The sequence below is a fragment of the Heterodontus francisci genome, chromosome 6 (assembly GCF_036365525.1).
Source record: "Heterodontus francisci isolate sHetFra1 chromosome 6, sHetFra1.hap1, whole genome shotgun sequence".
NCBI lineage: Eukaryota > Metazoa > Chordata > Chondrichthyes > Heterodontiformes > Heterodontidae > Heterodontus > Heterodontus francisci.
In genome coordinates, this window is record NC_090376.1 from 132,375,949 (window position 1) to 132,398,259 (window position 22,311).

Genomic DNA, 22,311 nt, shown 5'->3' on the forward strand with positions numbered 1-22,311 from the left:
TTTTTAAGTTTAAGAACATTCTCCCTCATCCTCCTTCCCACCCATGACCTTTCAGTTTTATCAAGAAATCTGATGAAAGGTCATTGACCTGAAACATTAACTCTGCTACTCTCTCCACAGATGCTGCCTGACCTGAGTGTTTCCAGCATATGTGGTATTTTGCTTTTGAAATAGAATTTAGCTGCTTACCTTGGGTAGCTTAATTGGAGGCTCCCTCGATTCCTCCTCTTCATCGCTGTCTGACTCACCACTCTGGACAGAATTCTTTGAAGCCAAAGCCAGAGAGGCTTCTTTCCGCTGCCATTCCAACACACACTGACGTACATTGCAGTAAACATTGAAGGCAGAGGGGTTACTGTGGACATTGATGTCTGGAATAGGCGATGCATTTTCCAAATTCTCTGTCTGAAGGAGAAGCCATAGTTCAGATTCATACTGCATTAGTATAAATGAAAATCCTTAAACACCTTTAATGGCTTATCAAAAAGAGCACAAAAATCATGTACAGTAATCAGCATAGGTCATGCCTCACAAATGCATTGGAATTTGATGTAACCAAGAGTACCTAAGAACACAAGAACATGAAATAGGAGTAGATCACACGGCCCATCGAGCCTGCCTCACCATTCTGTACTCTCCACTCTCACGCCCACTCCCCATATCCCGAGATTCCCTGAGATACCAAATATCTGCCTATCCCAGCCTGAACATCAGTCTTAGGGAAAATGTTAGAAGCTATTATTAAAGACGTTATAGCAGGACATTTAAAAAAATTCAAGGCAATCAGACAGAGTCAACATGGTTTTCTGAAGGGGAAATCATGTTTAACCAATTTATTGGAGTTCTTGGAAGAAGTAACATGTGCTGTGGATAAAGGGGAACCGATGGATGTACTATATTTAGATTTCCATAAGGCATTTGATAAGGTGCTACAAAAATTAATTGCAGACAATAAAAGCTCATGGTGTAAGGGGTAACATATTGGCATGGATAGACGATTGACTAGCTAACAAGAAAGAGACAGTAGGCATAAACGGGTCATTTTCTGGTTAGCAAGATGTAACAAGTGGTGTGCCACAGGGATCAGTGCTGGGGCCTCAACTTTTTACAATATAAATGACTTGGATGAAGGGACCGGACATAAGGAGGCTACAAAGGGATATAGATGCGTTAAGTGAATGGGCAAAGACCTGGCAAATGGAGTATAATGTAGGAAAATGTGAAATTGTCCATTTTGGCAGGAAGAAGCATATTATCTAAATAGCTAAAGATTGCACTGCTCTGAGATGCAGAGGGATCTGGGTGTCCTAGATCATGAATCGCAAAAGGTTAGTATGCAGGTACAGCACGTAATTAGGAAAGCTAATAGAATGTTATTGTTTATTGAGGGGAATTGAATACAAAAGCAGGGAGGTTATGCTTCAGTTAGACAGGGCATTGATGAGACCACATCTGGAGTACTGTGAACAGTATTGGTCTCCTTATTTAAGGAAGGATGTAAATGCTTTGGAAGCAGTTCAGAGAAGGTTTACTAGACAAATACCTGGAATGGGTGGGTTGTCTTATGAGCAAAAGTTGGACAGGCTAGGCTCTTATCCGGTGGAATTTAGAAGAGAAAGAGGTGACTTGATTGAAACATAAGATCCTGAGGGGTCTTGACAGGGTTAATGTAGAAAGGATGTTTCCCCTTGTGGGAGAATCTAGAGCTAGGGATCACCATCTAATAATAAGGGGTTGCCCAGTTAAGACAGAGGTGAGGAGACATTTTTTCTCTCAGAGGGTCGTAAGTCTTTGGAACGCTCTGCCTCAAAAAGGTGGTGGAAGTAGAGACTTTCAATATTTTTAAGGCAGAGGTAGATAGATTCTTAATAAGCAAGGGAGTGAAATGTTATCGGGGGTAGGCGGGAATGTGGAGTCGAGGTTACAATCAAATCAGCCACGATCTTGTTGAATGGCGGAGCAGGCTCGACTGGCCGAGAGGCTTACTCCTGCTCCTAATTCATATGTGCGCACCCATGTTAAGTATATTCAATGATGGAGCATCCACTACCCACTGGGGTAGAGAATTCCAAAGAAACACAACCCTTTAAGGGAAGAAATTTCTCATGTCGGTCCTAAATGATCACCCCCATATCCAGAGACTGTGCCACCGTGTTTTAGATGCCCCGGCCAACGGAAACAATCTGTGTGTGTCGACGCTGTCAAGCCCCTTCAGAATTTTGTGTGTTTCAATGCGATCACCTCCCATTCTTCTAAACTCAAAGTAAAGGCCCAATTTACTCAGTCTCTCTAATAGGACAATTCTCTCATCCCAGGAGAGAAGTAACCAGTAAATATAATTTAGTTGGGATTTTCAGAGAGTATTTGGCAACTTCCTCATTGAAGACTTCAAAACTGCTGCTCCATGAGAATTAATTTCTCTTAACTAGCTGAATTAAACTGGCATAGCGTTAGAAAGCAAGTGACAAGCAGAATAGACTCTGATGGGATGGACAGCAATGACTAGCCTAGCTCTGCAATGTTAGGTCACTTGGCTTTCATATTAATCATAAAAAAGGTAACTTCTTTCATTATAAAATGCAGTCATAATGACAAACAAGATTGTGTGTGTGTGTGTGTGTGTGTGTGTGTGTGTGTGTGAGAGAGAGAGAGAGAGAGAGGGGGGAGGGGGGGCGCAGAGCATGAGCAAGCATCCAAAAAAGAGAATAGCAGAAATTGTTGGCAGAGGAGGCCCAGCAAAACTTCACGTGATCCAACGAAATCTCATGTTTCATGTTGATTATTCATACTGTGCAAAGTGTATCGGAATGGAAACAAAATCAAGTCATTTTGCATCTTCCCTAGATGCAACAAAATGTTAAAAGGTTAAATTATCTCTCCAATGGTTAATGGACACGACCAGGCAAATGGAAAACGCTCAATACAAGTGTCATTAAAGACTCTGCATTTTGTAAAGGAAACAGCACCGTATGTCCTATTCAGTCTAATGGGTGAATCATTGCCTTGTTGAATTTTGTCAGCGTTAAAAAAAAAAAGGACTGACACTTAATCTTTCCAACAGCCACTAAAATCTAACTATAGAACAACTAAGGCCACACCAACCGTCTACTTTTAGGGTTACCTTGTCGACATTCTGAATTTCAATATCCCATCCATGTGTACTCATGATTCAGAGCACAGATCCTACCCAAACAGTATCAAATTAGCAGTCAGTGGAAATTTTTATGAAAATAGTGTGTTCATTACTTAAAAAGTTATTAATACATTGTTCTTCTGTGCTTCCTGCCATCTCCCCTAGTTCTTAAACTTCAAAAGCTTCAATAAATTCATGGCATGGTGAAGTACAAGAAAAGAAGAATTTTACTGAATAAAAATCAATAGCCCAGATTTTGCATTCGAGTCATAGAGTTATACTGCACAGAAACAGGCCCTTCGGCCCAACATGCCTGCACCGACCATCAAGCACCCATACAATCAAATCCATTTTCCAGCACTTGGCCCGTAGCCTTGTATGCTATGGCGTTTCAAGTGCTCATCTAAATACTTCTTAAATGTTGTGAGGGTTTCCTGCCTCTACCACCCCTTCAGGTAGTGTGTTCCAGATTCCAACCACACTCTGGGTGAAAATTTTTTTCCTCAAATCCCCTCTAAGCCTCCTGCCCCTTACCTTAAATCTATGCCCCCTGGTTACTGACCCCTCCACTAAGGGAAAAAGTTTCTTCCTATCTATCCTATCAATGCCCCTCATAATATTGTATACCTCAATCATATCTCCCCTCAGCCTTCTCTGCTCGAAGGAAAACAACCCCAGCCTTTTCAATATCTCTCTTCATAGCTAAAATGCTCCAGCCTAGGCAACATCCTGGTGAATCTCCTCCGCACCCTCTCCAGTGCAATCACATCCTTCCAATAGTGCGGTGACCAGAACTGTACACAGTACTCCAGCTGTGGCCTAACTAGTGTTTTATACAGCTCCAACATAACCTCCCTGCTCTTATATTCTATGTCTCGGCTAACAAAGGCAAGTATCCCATATGCCTTCCTAACCACCTTATCAACCTGTGCTGCTGCCTTCAGTGATCTATGGACAAGCACCCCAAGGTCCCTCTGACCCTCGATACTCCCTAGGGTCCTACCATCCATTGTATATTCCCTTGCCTTGTTAGTCCTACCAAAGTGGATCACCTCATACTTCTCAGGATTAAACGGCATTTGCCACTGCTCCGCCCATCTTACCAGCCCATCTATATCGTCCTGTAATCTAAGGCTTTCCTCCTCACTATTTACAACACCACCAATTTTCCTGCCATCTGCGAACTTACTGATTATACCTCCTATCTTTCTTTTGGGCCTCCTTATCTCGAGAGACAATGGATACGAGCCTGGAGGTGATCAGTGGTTTGTGAAGCAGCGCCTGGAGTGGCTATAAAGGCCAATTCTGGAGTGACAGGCTCTTCCACAGGTGCTGCAGAGAAATTTGTTTGTCAGGGCTGTTGCACAGTTGGCTCTCCCCTTGCGCCTCTGTCTTTTTTCCTGCCAACTACTAAGTCTCTTCGACTCGCCACAATTTAGCCCTGTCTTTATGGCTGCCCGCCAGCTCTGGCGAATGCTGGCAACTGACTCCCACGACTTGTGATCAATGTCACACGATTTCATGTCGCGTTTGCAGACGTCTTTATAGCGGAGACATGGACGGCCGGTGGGTCTGATACCAGTGGCGGGCTCGCTGTACAATGTGTCTTTGGGGATCCTGCCATCTTCCATGCGGCTCACATGGCCAAGCCATCTCAAGCGCCGCTGACTCAGTAGTGTATACTCACATCTAAATCATCAATGTCCACTACAAACAGCAAGGGTCCCAGCACCGACCCCTGTGGCACCCCAGCGGCCACAGTGCTCCACTCGCAAAAACAACCCTCGACCATCACCCTCTGCCTCCTGTCACGAAGCCAATTTTGGATCCATTTTGCCAAATTGCCCTGGATCCCATGGGCTCTTACCCTCTTAACCTATCTCCCATGCGGGACCCTATCAAAAGACTTACTGAAGTCCGTGTAGACCACATCAACTGCTTTACCCTCATCTACACATCCAGTCACCTCCTTGAAAAATTCAATCAAATTTGTTACATGATCTCCCCCTGATAAAACCACGCTGACTATCCTTGATTAATCCCTGCCTCTCCAAGTGGAGATTAATCCTGTCTCTCAGAATTTTTTCCAATAATTTCCCTACCACTGAAGTTAGACTCTCAGGCCTATTATTACCTGGTTTATCCCTGCTACCCTTCTTGAATAATGGTACCACATTCGCTGTCCTCCAGTCCTCTGGCACCTCTCCTGTGGCCAGAAAGGATTTGAAAATTTGTGTCAGAGCCCCTGCTATCTCCTCCCTTGCCTCACACAGCAACCTGGGATACATCTCATCTGGCCTGGGAATTTATCCACCTTTAAGCTTGCTAATACAGCTAACACTTCCTCCTTTTCAATGCTAATTTGATCAAGTATATCACAATCTCCCTCCCTGATCACTACACCTGCATCGTCCCTCTCCATAGTGAACACAGATGAAAAGTAATCATTCAAAACCTCACCTATGTCCTCCGGCTCCACACACAGATTGTCTCTTTGATCCCTAATGGGCCCCACTTTTTCCCTGGTTATCCTCTTTCCCTTAACATACTTATAAAATGCCTTGGGATTTTCCTTTATCTTGTCCGCCAGTGATTTTTCATGTCCCCTCTTCGCTGTCCTAATTACTTTAAGTACTCCCGTACACTTTCTGTACTCTTCTAGGGCCTCCGCTGTTTTCAGCGCTCTGAATCTGCCATAAGCCTCTTTTTTTCTTTTTCTTTATCCAATCCTCTATATCCCTTGACATCCAGAGTACCCTTGATTTATTGGTCCTACCCTTCACCTTTACGGGAATATGTTGGACCTGAACCCTCACTATTTCCTTTCTGAATGATTCCCACTGGTCTGATGTAGACTTTCCTATAAGAAGCTGCTCCCAGTCCACTTTGGCCAGAACCATGGAGAACAGTGGTAGAATCGGACAGAGTCAGCATGGGTTTACAAAAGGGAAATCATGCTTGACAAATCTACTAGAATTCTTCGAGGATGTAACCAGTAGAGTTGATGAGGGGCAGCCAGTGGATGCGGTTTATTTGGACTTTCAGAAGGCTTTCGACAAAGTCCCACATAAGAGACTAACATGTAAAATTAAAGCGCATGGGATTGGGGGTAGTGTATTGCGATGAACAGAAAATTGGGTGGCGGACAGGGATAAATGTAGGGATAAATGGGTCTTTTTCCGAATGGCAGACAGTGACCAGTGGGGCACCACAGGGCCCGGCGCTAGGACCCCAGCCATCCATATATCCACCAATGATTTAGATGAGAGAACTAAATGTAATATCTTCAAATTTGCAGATGACACAAAACTGGGTGGGAGGGTGAGTTGTGAGGAGGATGCGGAGAGGCTTCAGGGTGATTTGGACAAGTTAAGTGAGTGCGCTAATGCATGGAAGATGCAGTACAATGTGGGTAAATGTGAGGTTGTCCACTTTGGTAGCAAAAACAGGAAGGCAGATTATCTGACTATAAACTGAGAGAGGGGAATATGCAACGAGACCTGGGTGTTCTCGTACACCAGTCGCTGAAGGTAAGCACGCAGGTGCAACAGGCGGTAAAAAAGGCAAATGGTATGTTGGCCTTCATAGCGAGAGGGTTCGAGTACAGAAGCAAGGATGTCTTGCTACAATTATACAGGGCCTTGGTGCGGCCACACCTGAAATAGTGTGCGCAGTTTTGGCACCCTATCTTGCTATAGAGGGAGTGCAGCGATGGTTTACCAGACTGATTTCTGGGATGGCGGGACTGACATTTGAGGAGAGATTGAGTCAGTTAGGATTATATTCGCTGGAGTTCAGAAGAGTGAGGGGGGATCTCACAGAAACCTATAAAATTCTAACAGGACTTGACGGGGTAGATGCAGGAAGGATGTTCCCGATGGTGGGGGAGTCCAGAACCAGGGGTCATAGTCTAAGGATACGGGGTAAACTTTTCAGGACTGAGATGAGGAGAAATTTCTTCACCCAGAAAGTGGTGAGCCTGTGGAATTCGCTATCACAGAAAGCAGTTGAGGCCAAAACATTGTATGTTTTCAAGAAGGAGTTAGATATAGCTCTTGGGTCTAAAGGGATCAAAGGGTATGGGGCGAAAGCCGGAACAGGCTACAGAGTTGGATGATCAGCCATGATAATTATGAATGGCGGAGCAGACCCGAAGGGCCAAATGGCCTACTCCTGCTCCTATTTTCTATGTTTCTATGTTTTATCTTGTTTTATCATATTGAAATTGCCTTCTCCCAATTCAGTACCTTTATTTCCGGTCCCTCTGTCCTTTTTCATCACGACCTTAAATCTTAGTTATGGTCACTATCCCCGAAATGCTCCCCCATTACCACTTCTACCACATGTCCGGCTTCATTCCCTAGGATTAAGTCCTGTATCGCTCCTCCTCTAGTAGGACTCTCTACGTGCTGGCTCAAAAAGCACTCCTGAATGCACTTGAAGAATTCAACCCCCTTTAAGCTTTTTGCACTAAGACTATCCCTTTAATATAGGGGAAGTTGAAATCCCCTACTATTATTACCCAATTATTTTTGCAACTCTGAGATTTGCCTACATATCTGCTCCTCTATCTTTCCCTGACTGTTTGGAGGCCTGTAGTACACTCCCAGCCAAGTGATTGCCACCTTTTTGTTTTTAAGTTTTACCCATATGGCCTCATTAGAGGAACCTTCTAAGATATCATCCCTCCTTACTGCAGTAATTGACTCCTTAATCAACAGTGCAATGCCACCTCCTCTTTTACCCCCTCCCCTATCACATTTGAAGATTCTATGCCCTGGGATATTGAGCTGCCAGTCCTGCCCGATCTCAACCATGTCTCAGTGATAACAATAATATCATAATCCCATGTGTTAATCAATGCCCTCAATTCATCTGCCTTCCACTAAGACTCCTTGCATTAAAATAGATACAATCCGGCCTTGCATTATTTGCTTGAGCCTTGACAGGTCTACATTTACTCTGCCCTCCAAACTGACTTCGCTTCTCTTCTATTTGAATGTACATCACCCGCTACTGTGCTTCCACTATGTATCCCATCCCCCTGCCAAATTAGTTTAACCCCACCCCCCCAACAGCACTAGCAAACCTCCCAGCAAGGATGTTGGTCCCGGTTCAGGTGCAACCCGTCCATCTTATACAGATCCCACCTTCACCAGAAACAGGCCCAGTGATCCAGGAAACTAAAGCCCTCCCTCCTGCACCATCTCCTCAATCATGCATTCATCTGCACTAACCTCCTATTCATATAGTCACTAGCCCGTGGCACCGGAAGAAACCCAGAGATTACAACCCTTGAGGTCCTACTTTTCAATCTGCTACCTAGCTCCCTAAATTCTTTTTGCAGGACTTCATCCCACTTTCTACCTATGTCATTGGTACCAACGTGGACCACAACCTCCAGCTGTGCACCCTCACCCTCCAAAATACTCTGTACCCGCTCAGTGATATCCATGACCCTTGCACCAGGGAGGCAATATACTATCCTGGAATCACACCTGCGACCACAGAAATGCCTACCTGTTCCTCTAACCACAGAATCCCCTACCACTATTGCCCTTGTTTCCCTTTTTTTCCATCCCAGCACAGCTGAGTCACCCTGATATTCCGGTTATGACTCGGTGCATTCTCCAGAGGAACCCTCTTTCCCATCGGTACCCAGAAGTGAATACCAGTTAGAAAGTGCGATGTTCTCAGGGGACTCCTGCACTACCTGCCCTGACTTCCATGTCCGTCCGGCAGCCACCCAGTTACCCCCTGACTATGCTTGTCTAGGCACCGGCTTGACTACCTCGAGCTGATGAACACTACACAAGGACTTGAAGATTTTATGCTCCTTTACCTTGTCCCGCACTCTCACCTGCCAGCACTTTGGAGGAAAAACTTTTTTCACATTTCTTATGTAAAATGTTGCATTGCAAGCTGCAGTTTTATTTTAATTTGCTGTTATCAGAACTGTAATGCTTTATACTGCTGACATGAAATTGTATCGTTATCGATTTGATCAAGGGAGGCAGTGTCTACTGGTAATGTCACTGGACTAGCAATAGAGAGGCCCAGGCTAATGCCTGGGGACACAGGCTCAAATCCCACCACGACAGATGGTGGAATCCAAATTCAACCAATAAATCTGGAACTGAAAGCCAGTCTCCGCAATGGTGACCACAAAACCACCGCAGATTGCCGTAAAAACCCATCTGGTCCACCAACGTCCCCCAGGGAAGGAAATCCGCCATCCCCACCCAGCCTGGCCCACATGCGCCCACAGACCCATAGCAATGTGGCCGCCCCTCAACTGCTCTCTGAAATGGCCCAGCAAGCCACCCAGCCACGAAGGGCAACCAAGGATGGGCAACAAACGCTGGCCCTGCCAGCGACACTCACTTCCCATGAAAGAATAAAAATTCCCCGTTATGGAGTGTCAGAGAGACATGTTCATTTCTACTGTTTTCTAATGAGTACCTAATAGCAATGCTAATTTATGTTGGCCCAAATAAAATAGGGAAAACGCTTTAGAACCTCAACTAACAGGCAAGCAGTAAAGCAGATGACATCTGCATCCTCCCAGTCCATACATGGCACTTTTTCATAATTTGGAGAGAAACATTCAAATGGAGATCCATGACTTGCACACATCGCTCTCACCTTTTTAAGTTTCTTCTTGCTGCCATTCCAAATCAAGGTCAGCTATGCATGACTCACATGGTAGAAAGAGAGGGAATCTAGCTCCAGCTCTAGCCAGGAAAATCCCAAAGTCTTTTATTCATATATAAGGAGCAAGAGGGTAACTAGAGAACAATGGTGAGGCTAACAGCACTCAATTTTACTATGGAGGATATCAGAGGGCAACTCCTGCCATCCACACATGCAGTCAAATACGAGAATCAGGAAGTTGCTGTCCGATATGCCCTGCACCTCCAGAAGATTCGCTACACCAGTACCTCACTGAGAAAAGTGGCATTCAAACATACAAAGGGCATGAATTAAACAACTTACGCATGGGATACATTACTAAACACGTCAGAAAAAGTTGGAGCTTGTGCATTCAAGTGGAGGTGAATTTTTAAATAGTGCAATAAATCTTAATTATTGCCAAACTCACTCTGGCAATGAAAATTCACTTTAAAAAAAAAATGTGCTGCCTCGTTCAGACTTTAATTATTGTTGGAGATTTTTAAAAGACTTAACTTTTTGTTTACTTTTTTTGTCTCCTATCTCTTTCTTAACCCTAATTTTTCTTTTTTCATATTCTGTACATCAGGCATTGAATTAAATATTCTAACTTACAACTCCTGGCTTAGACTTTGCAACTCAGCAAAAACTCGTTAATAATTGCCCTGTTCACATGCTGCTGTCCAATTAGTAAATTACTTTAGGCAGTAAGCTGGAGAAGACAAGAACCTAAATCCATTATCTGTTTAGCTGCTTTTTCTTATTTAAGAAAAATAATTGTCTTTGGTTGAAGCGTAAATGGGACCAAGTATCATAGAATGATACAGCATTGAAGATGGTATTTGGCTCATCATGCCTGACTCCAGCTCTTTGAAAAAGTTATCCAATTAGTCCCACCCCCTTGCTCTTTTCTCATAAACCTTGTATTTATTTCATTCAAGTATCAAACAATTCCCTTTTGAAAGTTACTATTGAATCTGCTTCCACCACCCTTTCAGGCAGTGCATTCACTGCATAAAAGGACAAATACTCAAGTCACCTCTGGGTCTATTGCCAATCATCTTAAATCTGGGTCCTCTGGTTGCCAATCCTTCTGCCACTGTAAACTCTTTCCTTATTTATTCTATTCAAAACCATTTGTGATCCTGCAAACCTTGAAGTTATGCCCTGTATACCTACATTGGGTCATTAATATTTATCAAAAGGAGCAGAGGTCCTAATACTGTTCCTTGAGCAGCAACACTGCACAATCCCCTCCTGTCTGAAAAAACAACCGTTCACCACTACTCTCTGCTTTCTGCCCCATGCCAATTTAATATCCAGGCTGCCACTGCCCCCCTTTAATCCCATGGGCTTTAACTTTGTTAACAAGTTTGGGCGGCACAGTGGTGCAGTGGTTAGCACCGCAGCCTCACAGCTCCAGCGACCCGGGTTCAATTCTGGGTACTGCCTGTGTGGAGTTTGCAAGTTCTCCCTGTGTTTGCGTGGGTTTTCTCCGGGTGCTCCGGTTTCCTCCCACAAGCCAAAAGACTTGCAGGTTGGTAGGTAAATTGGCCATTATAAATTGCCCCTAGTATAGGTAGGTGGTAGGGAAATATAGGGACAGGTGGGGATGTGGTAGGAATATGGGATTAGTGTAGGATTAGTATATATGGGTGGTTGATGGTCGGCACAGACTCGGTGGGCCGAAGGGCCTGTTTCAGTGCTGCATCTCTAAACTAAACTAACTAAACTAAGTCTAATATGTGGTAGTTTATCAAAACACCTTTAGAAAATCCACATACAATACATATACAACATCAAAGAACTTGAAATCTAAAAGCTCTCTCTCAAAGAGGTAGTTTAAAAATGTATATTGCAGCACATGCTCTTTGACAGTGGGCATTAAAAAATAACGCCCAATAAAAATAAATTCTGTCAACTCCCCATGGTTTGGTTTGGCTTTCGGGCTCACCATTCTTCTAGCCCAGTACTGCTTCCTTCATTTCATGTCCTAACTCATTATAAAACTTTGCAAAAGCAAAACTCATACTTGAACAGATTTTAAAAGATCAGTTGTACCCAGGTAAGTACACAATTGATAATGGATCTACCCCTAATCAGCTTCTAGTGTTGGAAATGTGCGTAGGGATGAAGGACCACCAATCAGGTTCAGTTTTAATGACCTTGTGGTTGAACATCCTGCTCACTGTTAAACTCACAAATAATGGCTGCTTGGATGAGATGCTGAATAAATTATATACCAACAAGAAGTCAAAGGAAGAATACGGACAGAAAATGGCAAAAGTGGCAAAACGAAAAAAATTGAAAAACATATCAAAGGATAGGTAATCTTGTATCCCTCCCTCAACCGCTAAATACAAAATATGCACCAAGAAAAAAGTTACAGCATATAAAGATCTACCTTAATACTGAAACCAGCATGAAGAAACGCTTGCTCGGAGATTGCCCAGATAATAATGCTTTCTGAAATCTTAAACATAACGCCCAAGAAACGCTCTTGGAACTAACAGAATTTCGCTTTACATTACCTTGCAGCTTACTGGCAACAGAAAACACACAACCAGCCATTAAGTTGGCCAAGAACAGATCTACTTTACATATATTAAAATGAAAATCATTGCTCAAATTGATATAGATTGGATCTCTCAAACTGAAGGCTCTGCAAAAGACAGCAATAATTTTCTCTGCTGCAGAATCTGTTAAGAGAATGCAAGACTGAAATTTCACTTGAGAAAATGAAAATCAGATCTAATGCCAGGCAAAGATTTGAGGTGGTCTGAGAAACAACCTATTTAAATTTGAGGGCTCTCCGCTTTTTCCTTGAACAGAGGCGCAGCCAGTCCGCATCCACCACCACCCTCCTCCGCCTGGCTGAACTTGTTCTCACATTGAACAACTTCTCCTTCAACTCCACTCACCTCCTTCAAGTAAAAGGTGTTGCTATGGGTACCCGCATGGGTCCTAGTTATGCCTGTCTTTTTGAAGGATATGTCAAACATTCCTTGTTCCAGTCCTACTTAGGCCCCCTCCCCAAACTCTTTTTCCAGTACATTGATGACTGTATTGGTGCCGTTTCCTGCTCCCGCCCCGAACTGGAAAACTTTATCAACTTTGCTTCTAATTTCCACCCTTCTCTCACCTTCACATGGTCCATCTCCGACACTTCCCTTCCCTTCCTCGACTTCTCTGTCTCCATCTCTGGGGATACGCTGTCCACTAATATCCATTATAAACCCACCGACTCCCACAGCTACTTCAACTGCACTTCTTCACACCCTGCCTCCTGTAAGGACTCCATTCCATTCTCCCAGTTTCTCCGTCTCGGAAGCATCTGTTCTGATGATGCTACCTTCCAAGACAGCACTTCTGATATGTCTTCCTTTTTCCTCAACCGAGGATCCCCCCCCCCCCTCCACTGTGGTTGACAGGGCCCTCAACCGTGTCCAGCCCATTTCCCGCACCTCTACCCTCACCCCTTCCCCTCCCTCCCAGAATCGTGACAGGGATCCCCTTGTCCTCACTTTCCACCCCAACAGCCTCCATATCCAAAAGATCATCCTCCGCCATTTCTGCCACATCCAGCATGATGCCACTACCAAACGCATCTTCCCCTCCCTTCCCTAATCAGCATACCGAAGGGACCGTTCCCTCTGTGACACCCTGGTCCACTCCTCCATTACCCCCACCACCTCATCCCCTTCCCACGCACCTTCCCCTGCAATCGCAGGAGGTGTAATACCTGCCCATTTACCTCCTCTCTCCTCACTATCCCAGGCCCCAAAAACTCCTTTCAGGTGAAGCAGCGATTTACTTGTACTTCTTTCAATGTAGTATACTGTATTCACTGCTCACAATGTGGTCTCCTCTACATTGGGGAGACCAAGCGCAGACTGGGTGACCGCTTTGCGGAACACCTCTGCTCAGTCCGTAAGCAGGACCCTGAGCTTCCGGTTGCTTGCCATTTCAACACTCCCCCCCTGCTCTCATCTCTGTCCTGGGATTGCTGCAGTGTTCCAGTGAACATCAATTCAAGCTCGAGGAACAGCATCTCATTTAAAGATTAGGCACACTACAGCCTGCCGGACTTAACATAGAGTTCAATAATTTCAGAGCATGACGGGCCCCCCCATTGACTTTTATTCTTAGTTTTTTTTTCTTTTTCCTTCTTTTTTGTGTTTATTTTATTTTATTTCATCTTAGTTTGTTCAGTTTGTTTACTCACTGTTTTTCATGTTTGTACTTGCGGCTGCTCAACTTTCAGTCCGTTAACACCCTTTCTGTTCTAATGCTTTGTCTTTCAACACACCATTAACATATCTTTGCTCCATGACCTTCTGGTCAGCTATTCTGTGAACTTGTCCTATTTACACCTACTCCTTTGTTATCTCTTGCCCCACCCCCACTTTACTTGCTTATAACCTATTACATTTCTAATATTTGCCAGTTCTGAAGGGTCACTGACCTGAAACGTTAACTCTGCTTCTCTCTCCACAGATGCTGCCAGACTTGTTGAGTGTTTCCAGCATTTCTTGTTTTTATTTCAGATTTCCAGCATCTGTAGTATTTTGCTTTTAATTTAATTTAAATCCCAAATATGAAGCTGATTAACTAACACAATGTGGAACTAATTCAGCAAACAGAAATGAGAACCAGTATAGTCATCCTAAAGATAATAAACTCAAAATCAGACAATGAATTAGGTATGCGTTTATGAAAAATTAAACTAGGCATTCCCATCAGCTTTACTTCCCACACATTCTTTGTGAACCTGGATAGCCAATAAAACTTCTGCCCGAGGTGAGTGATATGTTAGGTTGCAATAATCTCACAATCTTTAAATGAGTCTTGTAATTGAAAACAAAAGCCTGGATATCACACCCAAAAAAGGTGTAAATTGGTATTACACACCACCTTTTCCACTTGCAGTTAGTTATAAGCTTTCAATGGAGTACTAACAATTAAGAGAAATTCTTCCATTATTAAGGTGACTCACTCAGGAACAAGTCGTGCAATGGAGTCCAAGAGGAGCTGTACTTCATCTGACCATACATGTTCCCATCTATTCACAGCTGTTATGGATGAATACTCAGTAACAAAGCAACTTGTTTTCCTAAACCAATATTGGGTCTGGGCAGTACACAACCATGTTCTGGGCCGGGGATTCTCAAACGTTTTGCTTCTGAGCACCACCCCGCAACCCCCCCACCCCACCCCCAATGTATAGAAATTCCATGGACCTCCTGTCACACAAAACAACTTTTTTAAAAATGTGGCTCCCGTCACATGGTTAAAAACTAGCAGCAAGTTTGCAGACAAGCAAGATCCAACATTAGAAAATAGACTGGATCACTATATCGAGAGATACAGCACTGAAACAGGCCCTTCGGCCCACTGAGTCTGTGCCGACCAAGAACTACCCATTTATACTTTTTTTTTTATACTAATCCTACATTAATCCCATATTCCCTACCACATCCCCACCATTCTCCTATCACATACCTACACTAGGGGCAATTTACAATGGCCAATTTACCTATCAACCTGCAAGTCTTTAGCTGTAGGAGGAAACCAGAGCACCCGGCAGTAACCCATGCAGTCACAGGGAGAACTTGCAAACTCCACACAAGCAGTACCCAGAACCGAACCCGGGTCGCTGGAGCTGTGAGGCTGTGGTGCTAACCACTGCGCCGCCCTATATATGTGGTGCGCCCAAGCTCCAGGCTTACTGCCCAATGTAAAAAAGGACAACTTTCATGGCCGCCTGCATCTCACATTGAGTAATCCCCCAGGACTCTAACCCTGGATCGCAAGCACCTGGCAGCAGTGGGCAGTTTGATCAGTTGCCCATGTGTGCTCAGTACTGAATAGCTGCCACAGACAAGCAGTGGTCAGCCAAATAGAGGGAAAGGTGGAGTCAGCCAAAGATGCATCGACACTGAATGAGTAATTCTTGGCCTATTTACCCCACAAAGCTGACGTTAAATTCCGCTGACTTGTTCCTGTACTTACCAGATGTAAGCATGGTGGCAGGAGCGCCCCTGCCACATGCCCTACCAGGAAAAGAACCCAAAGCCAAATATCACAAATGGATCCGTGGGAGGAGGAAGCAGGGTCTTTTCTCCTCCAAAATGGTGGTGGTGGTGGTGGCATGACCAAAATGGTGGTGGTGGCAGTCCAACCTCATGTCAGTGTACTGAATTAAACGCTTCTGCCTTTTTTTTTGGAGGTGGGTAAAAAGATATGCAGCCGTATTTCGAGGTCTCATTCTTAGAAATAAACTGGGCACCACTGACATCAGTAGTTATCAGTCTCTTTTTTTTTTAAACTGACCCGGTTTGCAGAATGGGATTTGTAAAAAGGTTTTTATTCTTGAAAGACGCGATTTGGAGGACCCCTTGAAAACTTCTTAGGGGCTTCTCGCCATGAACCCCCGGTGGAGAACCTCTGTTCGAGGCAGCCTGCATTCTTGTGCAAATAACTCTGCCTTCCTCTATCAGCTGTTTAATTGACTGAAAAATACATTGCTACTAAGGTGCCCCATCTTGACACGTGGGATAACAATGCTTACTTGTTCCACAGGACATGCTTCTCTAAAAATTACATTTCTAACTGCTTCACCTGCAGGTTAATTGAAAAATCCAAAATACTCAAATCACTAGTGCCCGTGAAACTAACTTCCATGAGGACCAAATTCCTGAATCCCTTCACCTCCCAGAAATAAAACACAAAACGTTGGATGAATGTTATCCATGTGCATTCGTTCAACATTTGGCCATAAAGTTAACTCATTGAGGTTAGAAAACTTCAATCCTCACCCGGAGCGTACAAAGAACATAAATGCTCCATACTCTTCCACTACCCAATCTCTTTCACAAGTGTTTTGCCGCACTTGGTCAGCATAGCTACCAGCATGGTCACAGGAACTGTAGAATTTTGTGGTATTCTGCAAAAGGAGCTGGAAACCAAATCTTAGGTGGATGAAAGGGTTGGGGAGGCTGCGATCCAATGAAGAATCCCAGCTCAAGACAGGATATGCAGGGATATAAAAGGCCCAGTTCAGAATGTTTTGTAGAAATAAGAAGCAAATCCATTATAGTTCAAGTATAGCTTCTCCTCTGCCTAAAGAATCCAATCCTCTACCTTAGTGTTATCTGAAGTGCTCTCTCTGACACTACTCCAAGTTACAATGTTCTGCAATTTTCTCTTATTGAGCCTCAAGTTTCTTTAGTTTAATCACAAAAGAAATCACCCTTCCTTCTGTCACTCGCTGGCAACTGGAGTGGGAAGAAAAATGAACAAAAACATGGAAAGGAAAAAACAGATTAATATTGTTACTCAGCAGACAAACTTTAGAAAGGCATGGAATATGATTGTGACCTATGCAGGCAAGAAAACTTAGGGGGCACTAGTAACGTATGGGAAAGGGTGACACTGGGATCATCAAGGAACTTTGGGAAGGCCTCTGTGAAGTGCAAGTTTCAGTACAACAAGATATAATCCTACAGTATTTTATTCTTAAGTATAGCAACAAAATGAACTGATGGGAAAGAAAGAATAAAACACAGATGCAATATCAGATTCAAGCCTGATGTGCAGCAGGAGCAGGGAACAGCTACTTTTCCTCATCAGTGCTGTGGTGATATCATTTTTTTTTTTTAAGTTAGCATTTCACCATCTTCCCATAACCCCATTACAACTGCAGCATATTGAATAATATAGAAAATTTGAATATACTGGTCATGACCAAGTGAACTCAGCAAATACTTCTAAAAGTACTTTTAGATAACTCCACTAATCCCCAAATAATACCTTTAACAAGACATGCATAAATTGTAATGGAATGTCTGAATGAAAATCGTATTGAAGAGTGAGAACAACACAACCATACTGAAGAACGGGAATGAGGTAGACATTAAATAATTTGCACCTGTATTGCACCTTCAATTTAGAAAAAAAATCCCAAATTCAAAGAGGCTGATGGGGGTGGTGGGGGGGGGGGGGGGGGGGGAAAGAAGAGTCAGGGTGGGCGGGGGAAGAAAGAAGAGTCAAAGACAGATATTAGATGGGGTCACCCAAACCTTAGGCAAAGGGATGGATTTTAAAGCAGAGAGTCAGAGGTGGCAAAGGGTTTAGGGAAGAGATTCCAGAGCGTGGGGCCGAGGCAGCTGTATCATGTATTCTATATTAATTGTTAACCATGAGCCAGTTCCTGCTGCCACAGTGCAAAAGATATTCCTTTTCAAACTATTCAGCAAATAGATCTACTTGCCTTTGTCCGTGTTTTCACTTTGGACTTGATCTTCTGCTTCCTTTTAAGTTTTTTCTTGCTCAAAGCTTTTTTATTTCTGAAACAGTAAAGAAATTATCAATTTTAGGACTTAAGATACATTACATAATTTAATCCTTGCAGACTTCACTTCCAGAAAAAATAGATTAGGTTAATTTTTCAAAAAACAAGCGTAAAACCAACCTATTGGGAAAATTTAACTGATATAAATTTGAGATTATCTAGCTGTAATTTTGCACTGGTCATTAACTTATTCGCACTGCACTAATGCACTTGCTTTGTTCATCATTACAGCAGACAAAAATAAAAAGGATAGATTTACTTTGAAGTTTAATGATTTGACACCAACAATTTGCTGCTGATAAATATCAATATTTTATGCACAAAAATAAAACACAGCCGATTTGCAAACACTTATCTACCTCAATATGCGCAAGTCAGAAGGCTTTTAATATAGCAAGAACCCTAGTTTTTTTTTTAATTGATTGCAAACTGGGAGCACTGCATTTTTCCAATTCACAGTAGTTGTTCTCATTGATTCCCAAGAGCAAGGGAACAGCACAATTGTGTTAAGCAGGCAACTGATTTATCATACCTTATGGACAGTGCTGAGTCTGCATTTTGAAGTGCATGTATGCTGTGCTGTATCATGATTTACCCCCACCCCCACAGACAGTCAGATCCTCTGACTCACTTTCCAATGGAAATAGGCTAAGCCGAGTACTTTGGACTGTTTCAACAACCTTTGGTCTCAAGTTTGACAACGTGGAACTACTTCTGCACTTGGAAATGCAGTAGCATGTGCAACGTTATAAAATTATTTTAAAAACTGAAACTTAGAGCAGTATAAAAAATTTGTGACTGTAGTACAAACTGCTTCAAAATGCTAAGAGTTTATTCACTACCTAAATTAACTTTGGCATTTTTTGACAAACAGGAGCCTTCACTTGTTCTTGGACTTCGAGGCCTTTTATAGGGATATCAGGACTTTTATCACTGCAGATGCTACAGGTGAATCTAAGTAGAACAGTATTCAATATCCAATGTCCAAGTGGTCAATTTACATTCATATTGTACAACAGATCACTACCCATATCTTCTACATCACAAAGATCTCATAATTCCATCACTAACCTTGCTCTTCTCTGCCTCTGTTTCAACCAACCCACCACTAATACTTGCTTTTGTTACCTTCGGGTTGGACTAGTCCAACGTTCTCCTGACTGGTTTCCCATCCTCCACCTTGCACAAATGTCAGTTCATCTGAAACTCTGCTGCCCAGATTTTAGCCTGCACCAAGTCCCACTCACCCATCACCCCCGTGCTGACTGTCCACATTGGCTCTCAGTGCACCAAAAATTCTCATCTCGCTGTTCAAATCCCTTTATGGCCTCATCCCTTCCTTATCTCTAACTTCCTCCAGCCCTTCAACCCTTCTAAAATGAGGCGTTTCTCAGACGCTGGCCTCGTGTGCATCCCCCATTTCATTTGCCTCACCATTGGCAGCTGTGCCTTCAATCGGCTGGACCCCAAACTCTGGAATGATGTCCCGAAACCTCTTTACCTCGCTCTCCACCCGTCAGCGTGTTCTTCAAACCTACTTCTAACCAAGCTTTCAGCCATCCCTCTTAATAGGTCTTCCATTGACTCAAGGTCAATTTTCATCTTGTGCTTTAATCAAACATTTTAGAATGTTTTCCTACATTAAAGGTGCTATAGAAATGCAAGTTGCGGTTGTTCCCGACGTTCCCAAGCAGGAAAGATCGTCATACTTTTCCCTGACGAAATATTCTATGTAAAATAATTTCTTTGAAAAAAAAAGATCCACTAGTTTACACAGACAATAACAAATTCTGTGTAATCTAGTACTCTCTTCGACTTCACTTCCTTGAAACATCTCCCGTGGACAAATATGGCTACGGTACAAGAACATAAGAAATAGCAGCAGTAGACCATCCAATCCCTCAAGCCTGCTCCACCATTCAACATGATCGATCTTCTGCCTCAACTCCTCTTTCCTGCTCATTGCCCATATCCCTTGATTCCCTGAGACAAAGATCTGTCTACCTCAGCCTAAAATATACTCAACAATGGGGTATCCACAATCCTTTAGGGTAGAGGATTCCAAAGATTCACAACCCTTTGAGTGAAGACGTTCCTCCTCATCTCAGTCCTAAATGATTGACCCCTTATCCAGAGACAGTGCCCCCCTTTTCTAGATTCCCCAGGCAGGGAGAACAACCTCTCAGTGTCTACCCCGTCCAAGCCCCTTCACAATCGTATATATGTTTCAATAAGATCTAGACTCGAGAGTACAGGCCCAATTTACTCAGCCTCGTGTCACACGACAACCCTCTCATCTCAAGAACCAATCTAGTGAACCTTTGCTGTACCGCCTCTAATGCTATTATATCCTTCCTTAACTGTGCAGACCAAAACTGCACATAGCACTCCAGGTGAGATCTTACCAAAGACCTGTACATTTGTAGCAAGACTTCCTTATTCTTGCAATCCAGTCCCCTTGCAGTAAAGGCCACATGAGAGATCAGTTTTTGGAAACCTGTGGCCTATCTTAATGACACGATGGTGGCATTGATATTGATTTGTTATACCAGGTACAGAAGATTTCTTAACTTAGAGTCAAGCATGGCATTTGCAAAAAAGAAACCTGCCCGTGAACTCAAAAGCCTATAACATAATATGTCAAAGAAAATAGAGAACAAACCTACATATGAAATATTCAATTAATTTCTCAACATAGTCAATGCTATTTCATCATAAAATGTACAACTTTTATGCTAACTTTTCAGTATATATTATTGCTCTGTTCAAGTGTCAAACTCTGAAAAAGAACTGTAATTTTTGTGTTGTGAACTCAAAACAGTAATTAATGACTTCAAATTATGTGGCTCACATTCCACTTATCAAACACCAAATCAGTTCAACAAAAAGATTATAGATAAGAGTGGTCAAAAATGCTTTTTTGGAAAAGTACTAGAACATGCATAGGAAGAGCCAAAGTTCAAAATTCTAAAATAACATTAGGATAAGAAACATTAAAGGATTAAACATATTTAATTGAAACTAATATTTCACAGAAGGTAATTCGTTGTGATCTTAGGTCAACTTAACCCTATATGCTATTTTGAATCTAATGAAAAATAACTACAAGACAGAATTCAATATGTCTACTTATTTATCTTGTGTAATTACTGCAAGTCATTTCAATTTACTAAACACCTTTGCATCCCTGCATTGTACATACCAGACCACTTGGAAAACCTAAGCTAGCGGCCGTATCAGTTCCTTTTTACGACCAGGTAAGAAAGGAGTCTAGGGTTCCCTCTCAGCCTTCACCTGGTCTTACCATAACAGGGTTTAATTTTAAAGTGTTTTTAGCTCCCTCTTGGTGAATCCTTGTTCACTGCTTTCCAATTGTAAGGCAAAAAAACAGCCAAACAGGTTTTCTTAGGTTTAAAGAGAAAAGGTTGAACTTCATTAAACGTAAACCCTAATTCATTTAACGCCTACGGATATGCGACACGCCCATGCTAGGTTTTGGTTACTGTTCTTCGAACTCGTTGTACAGTCCTTGATTGTAGGTAGACTTTGCATTTCATTGGGGCCCAGTATTCTTCTTAAACCTTGTTTGATGTAGGAGACTTTTCGGTCTTGAGATTCACATCTTCAGTGGAGTTGGAGTTCCATGAGAAAGAGATTGGAGCAGACAGGAGAGGCTGTGGCTAGCCAACCAGGAGAGGTCTTTACAGTCCAGGAGCAAAACAGTCTCTCTCCTTCTCAAACTGTCTACACAATTCAGAAAAACTCAGGTTGCCCAGCAGGATAGTCACATGACTAGCTGGTTTGACCACGTCTGTTTGTGGATTCAGCCATCTTAGCAGTCTGGCGCAGTGGTTAGCACTGCAGCCTCACAGCTCCAGCGACCCGGGTTCAGTTCTGGGTACTGCCTGTGCGGAGTTTGCAAGTTCTCCCTGTGAACGCGTGGGTTTCCGCCGGGTGCTCCGGTTTCCTCCCACAGCCAAAGACTTGCAGGTTGATAGGTAAATTGGCCATTGTAAATTGCCCCTAGTGTAGGTAGGTGGTAGGAGAATGGTGAGGATGTGGTAGGGAATATGGGATTAATGGAGGATTAGTATAAATGGGTGGTTGTTGGTCGGCACAGACTCGGTGGGCCAAAGGGCCTGTTTCAGTGCTG

At 43.1% G+C, this 22,311-nt stretch overlaps 1 protein-coding gene across 12 annotated transcripts in view; it reads right to left on the reverse strand.

Annotated features, from left to right (window-relative positions):
* Positions 1–22,311, reverse strand: part of mycbp2 (MYC binding protein 2) — a 243,061-nt gene that overhangs the window by 188,863 nt on the left and 31,887 nt on the right. For all 12 annotated transcript variants that reach the window (XM_068034341.1, XM_068034347.1, XM_068034350.1 and 9 more), the window contains exons 2-3: positions 18,078–18,153; positions 190–405 (exon numbers count right to left, since the gene is read on the reverse strand). In XM_068034341.1, coding sequence (XP_067890442.1) covers positions 190–405; positions 18,078–18,153 — 292 coding nt within the window. The remainder of the gene's footprint in view (positions 1–189; positions 406–18,077; positions 18,154–22,311) is intronic.